This window comes from Montipora capricornis, chromosome 11, assembly GCF_036669925.1.
Source record: "Montipora capricornis isolate CH-2021 chromosome 11, ASM3666992v2, whole genome shotgun sequence".
NCBI classification, from domain to species: Eukaryota; Metazoa; Cnidaria; class Anthozoa; order Scleractinia; family Acroporidae; genus Montipora; species Montipora capricornis.
Genome location: NC_090893.1, coordinates 32,368,714 through 32,378,713, shown reverse-complemented (window position 1 = coordinate 32,378,713; position 10,000 = coordinate 32,368,714). Strand labels below are relative to the sequence as shown.

General features: G+C 38.5%; 1 protein-coding gene across 2 annotated transcripts in view; it reads right to left on the bottom strand.

Annotated features, from left to right (window-relative positions):
• The window catches only part of LOC138024870 (uncharacterized), a 26,032-nt gene extending 17,514 nt beyond the window's left edge, over positions 1-8,518 (bottom strand). Inside the window, exons 1-6 of one of the 2 annotated variants that reach the window (XM_068872056.1) lie at positions 8,305-8,518; positions 6,155-6,266; positions 4,498-5,739; positions 3,769-4,002; positions 2,426-2,606; positions 1,021-1,096 (exon numbers count right to left, since the gene is read on the bottom strand). In XM_068872056.1, coding sequence (XP_068728157.1) covers positions 1,021-1,096; positions 2,426-2,606; positions 3,769-4,002; positions 4,498-5,728 — 1,722 coding nt within the window. In that variant the 5' untranslated portion in view covers positions 5,729-5,739; positions 6,155-6,266; positions 8,305-8,518. Of the gene's footprint in view, positions 1-1,020; positions 1,097-2,425; positions 2,607-3,768; positions 4,003-4,497; positions 5,756-6,154; positions 6,267-8,304 lie in introns of both variants that reach the window. The other variant, XM_068872055.1, reaches the window with a different exon arrangement.
• Positions 8,519-10,000: the final 1,482 nt, after the last annotated feature.

The window sequence follows — 10,000 nt, the reverse complement described above, 5'->3', positions numbered from 1 at the left end:
CAGATTGAAAAACTCCATCAGCAATCACATTCATAATTTTTCGTATACCTAATTAATATGCCTTTGAAAGCAATAATTAGATTGCATTATTCATTAATTAACTCATTAACTCTTGTTCTTTTGACTTCACTTATAGCTCCAGGAAAATCTTAGTCCAAAATAATTTTAAAAGTAAAAAAAAAAAGTAAAGTGGTGCATTTATATAGCCCCGTTTCACTAACGTCTCAAAGGCGCTTTACAATGATATTTTTACCCCCAGCGGACCGGAAGCATATACAGGCGCAAATTGCAGCCACTTCTAAGCAGTCCATGCATGCTGGTACTCATTTTACCGACCTCGGAAGGATGGAAAGCTGAGTGAACTTTAGCGGGAAAGAAGATCGCCAAATATTCCAGTCTCGGTAGAACCGAGAATGAAACCTGGGACCTTAGGGTTGGAAGGCAGAGATCTTACCACTGCACCAACCCCTCCGAGTGATTATTATGTAAAGGATATTACATGGCTGCACAGGGATACAAATTTTATCTTCAAAGTGATAGTATGCACTTACTCATGAGAGAAAAATTGGTATCCCCAAGCACCCATGTACTGTTCTGTTTTTATACAGAGACTGAAGAAATGTCCAGATTATAAACAACTTGACTGTTTAATCCAGTTTTGAAATGGTGTGGTGGTCACCAACTACTATTTAACATAGTAGAGAACAATTATTTATTGTTATTATTATTATAATTATTTCAATACAGTATCTTACATTATGAAGGGGAAGCTCGCACTTTTATTGGCTTCAAAAAATCGTTTTAGTTACCATGACAGCACCTAAATCCCCACAATATCTTCACTGCAAGAAGTGAAGATAAATATGATATTTTAGTAAAATGCAAAATTCTAGTATTTCATCAGTATAATAAATGGGGTTTTTCTAATGCCAGCCAGAATAATGAAGAAATTATTCTGAGCATCCAACCATGGCAAAATGAAAACTAAATGAATATTATGTAGTGGCTACTGGTCCTTACATTCTTGAGGACCGGAATCGTCTGGGTGAAGTTCTCCTTCTTCTCAAGTATTGCAGCATCATTTTCACACCTAAAACTATAAATCATGCTATCATTAACCCTTTCACCTTAAGAGTGACACTAAGAGTTTACCTTCACGATAATTAACTCGTCAATGCCGGCACCAGTTCAGGGGTGAAACCTGGCTATATTGTCTGCATAACTGGCGGTTCCGTTGTTGTGGAACGCGATCTCGAGATCTCGAGATCTCGAGTGGAAAGGCCACAAGAAGGCTGGCTGGTAGTTTAAAAAGTGACTTAATTAAAATAATTCAGAGATTTAAGAATGTGAGAAACTCTTAGCTACCTTAAGACCAGTAGAATATATCATTATTATAAACAATTATTGGATGAGGTTTTTGTGATATCCGGAATAATCAAGGTCAAGGTAAGTGTTATCAGCTGAAGCCGAAGGCTGAGGCTGATAACACTAACCGGATATCACAAAAACTGAATCTAATAATTGTTTTATTATACATTGTTTTGAAGAAAATAACGACAAATGCATTATCGCAGCGATCACAGTTTATTTTCAAACACATTGCTCTTGGAAATCACGCATTGCGTGCGCAACCTACAGATTAGTGAATAATCTGTAGGTTGCCCTGTTTCCCAGAATTAACTGTAGGCTTTTAGCCAATGAGAAGACAGATGGTGACTACAATGTATAATAATAAATATTATATGTTAGTTATTATTCCAAACTTACACAATGCTCATATGCAACTCTGCACAGTTAAGTACATCCCTCATAAACATGATCACAAAATTAAATAAGGAAATGAATGGGTTTAATACTAAAATTAAATTGCATTGGATAAAATTGATAAAAGGGAATTGCAATAACTATTAACAATAATATTTTGTAATGTTTGATTCATCAAACCTCATCAGATCATTACTTTGATTGTAATAACTTTAGAATTACTCTGTGACTGGTTAGTCGACAATGCAAGGACATTACATAACTATGCATTACAAGCAGGTGAAACTTGAACTGGGGTTCACCCATGAAAAGAAGAGAATGCTTAACAAAACACTCTTCATTACACTATCTATGAAAATAAATGTGCCTATGCACCCTGATGTCAAAGAGCGCTATTTTGGGGAATCAAAGCAAGCTATATGTTTACAGAAAACAACACAGAAGTCATCATCCTTGATTATGAGGGACAGCAGTAGCTTGTAACAGGCTGGAATTAACAAAGCCATTTAGGATAAAGCTGAGGAGCCTAGTCTCAACAAGAAGGGTGGGAGCCTCTGGTTCAACATACCACATGCTTGGGGATGATGCTTAACACAACACCCCTTAAGTCTATAGCTAGCATGCATTCATTAATTTTGTTATGACCAGAAAATCAGCTGACCTCACTGGCTCTGTTTGCTGCTCTTGATCGGTTAAATTTTTCTTTATCTTTAAATCCTGCATTTGTGGTTCAACTTGTAATACTGCAAGTTTTCTTAATCGTGCCTCCAAGAACTCATCCCAATAATTGTTTAGTATAAAACGTTCAGGTTCTTGAATTTTTGCATTTGTGTGTGGTACAGCTGAGGATTGCAAGATAAACTCAAGTTTATAATAATCTTTGCTGTGATTATAAGCATGACTAAGTAATATCTGATTCAGAGATTCCAACCCTGCAGCTGTCAACTAAAAAAGGGATATTTCAGGTGCGACATACACACGTGTAGCCCCTAGGGAGGTCCTGGGGCATGCTCTTCGGGGAAAATTTTAAAGATATGTGCCCCAAAGATGCCATTTCCTGCATTTTGAGATCAAAGTCAATGGAAAATAGAGGAAAGAAAAAATTTTCTTTCTATAGCTAAAGTGCTGTAGGAAACAAGGTTTCAAAAACCAGCCTGAGGAGAATATTAAGCAAAAACAGGAGGCTACAAATATTCACCAAAAGGGGAGGATTCCAGTGAAAATGGGAGGGTTGGAATCTCTGCTGATTGCTAAGTTTTATTCATTTTTAAAATTATTATTTAACCCTTTCTGTCCTAAAAGTGAGTAAACACAGGGTTTTTTATTCAGTTTAACACCAGACAAGTTTACTCATCAATCGTGAATGGGGTCCCGTTAAGGGATGAAAGGGTTAAAGACAACGTCAAACAAACTACATGTATGTGTATGAGGAATTTTGAACGTTATTAATATAATTACTCACTACCTTTGTCATAGACTGTTAAGACAACATGCTACATTTATCATTTACTTTCCACAAGCTAATTTCCAGTTCAAAAGTTTAAAAAACTGACAGTTTTTCTGGGTCACTAACAATAATCATGAAGACAAAACTCTGTGCCAGCTAGCAAGTCCAAGCTACATGTAGATGGTGTCCAAACACTGAAATCAAATGGCATCACAATTATGGATGCCCATGAGACATCATCAAGCCGGAATGACATGACTAGGATGTGTTCTCCTTTGTCGAATGCAACAAATAATAAGTATAATAATAATAATAATATTATTATTATTATTATTATTATTATTATTATTATTATTATTATTATTATTATTATTATTATTATTAGTATACAGTACAGTACATATATGGATGCCGTGTAAATAAATAAATTAAGAATAACACTCAGCATGTGAACATGAAACCTACTCTAATGTACAATGGTATTATAGCTGCAATGATAACACTAAAATACTTAAGATTAACTGGTGAGATGAAAAACAAAAAACTCCGACCAGTACCTTCAGCATCAGCATTGAATTCTAAAATTCTTTTTAATTCTTGCTTCTTGGCATTTTCTCTGCCTGAGATCACTGCACTTTCCTTAATACCAGCATACTGTTGCATTACTGTTAGATCAGTTTGGTTACCATGTACTCCAAGGATTTCTAGGTGCAGGCCTGTGTCAAGTCTCTCACTCTCTGGCTGTTGTTCAACCAAGCCATTTGCAGCTGCCGCTTGAGAAGTAAAGTTCTCTGATAAATAATAATAATAAATTTTTATTATAACAAGAGCAAGAACCAGAAATTTACCCAGTACTTGAATGTTCGATCTGTTCAAGAATTCCTTGCTATTGTTTACACAGGGACAGGACTTTCAGACCGAAAATGAATCAGGGTCTGCTCTCTTAATAACTATTAGGGGTGCAGGGATGGCGCAGTGGTGAGAGCACTTGTCTCCCACCAATGTGGCCCGGGTTCGATTCCCAGACTCGGCATCATATGTGGGTTGCGTTTGTTGGTTCTCTACTCTGCACCGAGAGGTTTTCTCCGGGTACTCCGGTTTCCCCTCTCCTCAAAAACCAATATTTGACTTGATTTGCTTTCTTTGTTAATTTCAGTTTACAGTGTCCCCAATTAGTGCTCCAGCACTAGAGCAACTAGACACTTACATGAAGTTCCTTTCCTTTCCTTTCACAAGACTTTAACACAAATTAAAATACGGTAGATGTAAATGATTATTTACTGTACCATGGACCATCTTCCTTAACTTGTCAAGAAGTGCTTCACACTGTTCTTTCCAACAGTACTTCTGGCCATAGAACTCTCTCAGTAATTTGATTTCTTCAAGGCACATCTTGTGTCTATTACGGACACCCTCAATTGCTTCAGCCCATTTAACTGGATCTTCTGAATCAACTATGCTGTATGCTCCCAAAGGAATGCACTTTATTGCTCTAGCAAATCCTGAATTACTCCCCACTAGAACTGGTAAACCAGCAGATAGAGCTTCAAGAGCAACAAGACCAAATCCCTCCGTTTTGGAAGGCATAATGACAAGGTCAACCTCACAAAGAAGGTGCTTCATTCCCACACGGCTGTGTACAAACTTTCTCACTGTCAGTTGGTCTTCGACAATTCCAAAATTTAAAAGTCGTTCCCTCACCTTGTCTTGCTTCCCATCTGGGGCACCAACAAACAAAAGATCATAACTTCTCCCTTTCAGCCGATGATCAGTGAACGCCTTAACAGCAATGTTGTATCCCTTCAGCTCAAAGTCCTCCTCATCACCCCGCCCACATAACAATACTTTGAAATTATCACTATCACTTTTATCATTTTGAACCAAATCACCAAATTCTCTATTAAAAAGACCTGGAACCATTTCAAAAATATCCTCACTTTTCTTACAGCCCTGCAAATAGGAAGAGTAAGCTTTTTCAAGTCTTGGCCCCACTGGAACAACAAGGTCAGCACATTTGCAAAGATCAACCTCATCCCAGTGCTTCTGTTCACCCCTTGAAGTAGGATTAGCATATCCCTTGTATTTGCTGAGATCTTCAGGAGCAGTGTGGACAACATGAACCCAAGTACAATTTTCAAAGTGTGACTTTATGAATTGTACTTGTTTGCCAAGTTTCACACCGTGGCCAACTACAACATCCATTTTATGACCTTCAGGTGGGAAGCACAACCAGTCAAGTGGATCATAACCTGTTCGTTTCCTTGCATCAAGAACATTGATCCCAAAACTTCGCGCCTCCTTTTTGTCTCTATCATTACAAACACCCTCTGGAACCAAAAGAGAAACCCTAACGATTGGATGTTGAGCCAAATGAATTGCAAGCTCTCGGTTTAATGTAGACAATCCACCAGATGATGAATTCCATTCACTTCCTAACAGAGTAACATCCAGTATTTCCTTGTGTTGCGAGGAACTCTCCCAAACTTTTATCGATACTTCGTGCGACAAAGTCTCCATTCCAAGAAGATCTGCAATGGTTAAAAACTGTACATGTATTGAGTATACAGCAGTAAATTACAAGTTAGATAAGAAGGAGCAACATAAGTTAATCTGTATTGTGGTCAGCATATGGCAAATTTAATACCATTATGGTATTAAAGCCAGCTTGAGTCAATAATATTGTAAAAGGTGTGAAATTTTCATTCTTTTGATATTTTACAGAGCTCTAAGAAACTTATCAATGTTATGTCAGTTAAAGGGTTTTCATGTGACATCATGTTGGTGTTCCTAAACAATGGAACAGCGGCCATGTTGGTGTAACCCAACTAATCTTCCAGGAATTCAGCTCTGTTATTATGCTTGCATTTTCTTTTGTTTCGGTGGAAAAACACGGTTACTGATCACGTCAGTGAAAACACTCTATTGTCATCTTTTCATAGATACCTTATAAATACTGCAATCTCTTTCAGTCATGAATAAACAATAAGAGCAAATATATTTTGCTTGTTGAATTCCTCCATTTTGTCCAAAGATGGGAATTGGGGACTTCGAAACCCTGAAAATAGATGATGATGATGATGATGATGATACTTTATTTATGTGTCAATTTAAACCTGTCACTTTTGGCTCAAATTCCCCACTCCACATATGATAGTGAAAGGCTTTGTGGGGGGATTTGATAATTACAAATAATAATAATCATCATTTTTTTAATTAGCATAGGTCTATGAAAATTTGAATCTTAATGAGATCTTATATTTGGTCACTAACAAGAACATTTGTCAAGTGAAGCTATGATCTTCGCAGTTATGAACGTAATTTTTACAATTGCGTAGAGAAGCCTGAAAAATTCAGGACTTCAACGGGGTTGACATTTCAGGCTTCTCTATGCAGTTGTAAAAATTGTGTTCATAACTACGAAGATCATAGCTTCACTTGATTTCATATCTGCAGTTCTTATATGATTCATTTCATATACCATTTCATCAAGAACACTTATGAAGTAAAAGAGTTTGAAATTATGGTAATATAAGTTTTAGCTGCTGTATGTTGAGAGTTTTACTGTATTTTAACTGGATTCACTAAAAGGCTCACATATAGTCTCCTTAGAACCTCTGATACATGTATGTTAATAGGAAACCTTATGAACACGGGTACATTTGTGATTTATGGGCACAAGTGATGTTTTCAAAGTTCTAAAAATTACAGTTTGTGCAATTGGAGAACTTTCTTCGAAAGATTTTGAGTGACGGTCACCATGAGCAAATAAATTTCATGATTTTTTAGTACTTTATTTTATAGACACTAGTACTACACGAAATTAATCCGTAACTGTTTCCATAGCAACTTCTATATTGCACTCTAAAACCTCTTTAAATAGCAACTACAGAATGCAGGACCACATTCAAGACCTATGGAAGTACTGGCTTGTTTGGTTCGGCAGTGGATGAAAGAACGAGTCATATATAAAACATTGGGCTCTGTTATATTGGTGGCTCATCTGGTTCTTTTCGTTGGCTCCACAGTGAACGAAAGAACGAGTCATATATATATTGGGGTCTCTTATACTGGTGGCTTGTTTGGCTTGGCAGTGATCATGGCGAATGAGCCAGCTCGTCAGTTGAGTCTCTAGCCCTCTTTTGCACACTATAACCTTTTGATGCATTCATTATTCACCAATCAGAAATGCGATATTCTTACAAATAGAGCAGTTTTCAATAATTGAGTGTCGAAAGTAATTAGCGAATTGCTTTGGTTTTGCATTACTTCACTCAGTGATTGGTTCAAAGTTCTCACGCTATTTTTTCAACCTATAAGAAGTGAAACCAAAACCAATCGTGGCTTGCACGTGCACATTTTCCCATGCTTTGTGTCAGCTATGTGTAATTACTTCGAGTTTTGATTGGTTTACTGGATTATCTCCATCCTTTTTGATTGGCCAATTGAAAGTAATTACTTTGGTTTTGGTTTTACTAAACGTATTTGAAAACCACTCAACATTACATACATATAAAGTAAAGTAAAGCAACCATATTTAACGTCGATAACTCGTAACAGTAATTCAACTGACAAACCTGAGGTCGACGGTGCGCTCATTTTACTCCCCCCTCTCCATCAGTGCTCCGTTTTACGGGTATTTAAAGCTACTTAGCTACACGGAAAGGAAAGAAGTCGAAACAAGGATGCGAGATCCGGGAATCGAACTCAGGACCTCTTGCACCAAGGCTCAGGTATCAGGGTTAAACAGCTACATCTTGATTTTAGATCTTTGATTACCACAAGTAAATTTTGTTAGATGTTAGGATTTGGTGTTAGGATATGGTGTTCATTCGTTTCCCAGAGAAAGGATAAGACATAAAAAAGACCTCCCGGATCATTTTCCCGAGCTCTAACCTAATCCCCCGGACTATGCAATAGTTATAGATTTAGATCGACCAGTGCAATTGGACCGTTCAGGAGAAGCCGATGGTAGCGACCTCTAAAGAAACTAACCTAAATCAACATCAAAGTACATGTAGTTAAAAACGCTGTTTGACATGCGTCAATAGGTTATACAGTGCATAAGTTCTATTAAGTTCTATCTTGAATGGTACCTGCCAGTTTTCCATAAGCTTTGGTGAGGGATAAGGAAATTGTCAGCGGAAAGTCAAGCTTCCTTGATCCCCTGGAGCTGACAAGAGCGACGTTCTTTGCATCAGCACAATAAACTCATGCAGAATTATAGCAATTCTTGGTAACTTTTCCTCTGCTTTCTTTGCGTGTTTTGTAGACCGCACAGATCCACTTTTCACCCGAGCTCGTGAACACAAGGGACCTGGGTTTGCGGGTACAAAACCCAGTGCCACCCCTCCCCTGAGGAAACCAGGGGCATAGACGCAGAGGGCAGAGTGACAGAAAGTCACCGGCACAATTTTTCGACTCCTTATTTTAGGCTCCCTGGCACTCTTAGCTTTCAAGTTATCCCAGGAAACCAGTTCCCTTCATCTTTTAAATTGCTTTTTTTCTACTACCGTTTGTAAGTTAAGGGATATGATTAAAGTTCTGCTGGAGCACGCACTGCGAGTACATTGTCCAAAGAGCGCGCAAACGCCTGTACGCACTGCGTTGTTCGAAGAAGTCAGGTGTGATGGAAGGGGATTTTTAGTTCTGGAGTACTCCAGCCTGATCCGTTCAGTGTTGGAGTATGCCTCCCCAGTTTGGGCAAATTTGCCGCAATATCTTAGCCTCCTAATTGATGGTGTTCAGCAAAAAGCCTTGGAGATAATCTTTCCTGGGCTTCCCTATGTAACGTTCTTAGCTCCAAACCGTGAAGGGAAACTGATGAGCCACTTCAATCAAGCTCTTACGAGGTTTATTTCAACAGCCCGCTCTCAAGTGCGTGCTTTTGATAGTCACGTGACCTAAGTACAATAGCACAGGGAGACCACTACACCTTTCCTTTTGTAAAAGAAAAAAAAGAAAAGAACTGAAACTAAAATCTACACAAGTTGTAAATTGAACTATGGCCCTAAGTTGGCACTAAACAACAAACAAACAACAAGTTGACAAACTAACTAACAAGTTGGCACTAAATGAAAATTTAGCCAGTAATAACAACAACTATACCGTTTGACTAGAACATGGCTCTCAAATAAAGTCCAGTTGGTTTCAACAACAGTTCTCTCCACTGATACACCTTAACTTTCAAGTGTAGTCCTTTAAATAGCTTGGTGGCTTTGAAACACGTCCAGCGCGTGTGATCCTGTGCTGGCCTGGCTGGAGCTTGTCAGACACTACAACTTCCGGTTTGCTTGACTGATCAGGTTGTACAGTTTCAGTGCTAGGCTCTTGTAGATGAAACTCTGTTGCACAGGAGTCCGGAATGTTCGCTGAAGTAACTCTTTGCGGCTGAGGTGACAGGCTGATTTCTGGTTCATTGCGTTCGAAGGGATAGAATGGGTCCTTGCTGCTGCGAAGGTGTCTGCAATTCCTGCGGAACATTCTACCATCTTCGGTTCTCACATTGTAGGATCTCACATCTGTCTGGTCCTGTACCACTGCCTTGAACCATTTCTGTGACCTATTGCCAGGTTGGGGTGCAACTCGCACTGTCTCTCCTTCCAGGAGGATTGGAAGCTCTATCGCATGTTGGTTATAGTGATAGGTTTGCTTTGCTTTCCTCTTCAGTATTTGATCTCTTGTTGTCCCTGTATCTGTGGACTGTGGTTTCAGCAGTACTTCAGCTGTTGGCAGCTGAGTTCGGGTGCGCCTACCGAACATTCGTTGCGCTGGTGAAGAATTCATTCCTTC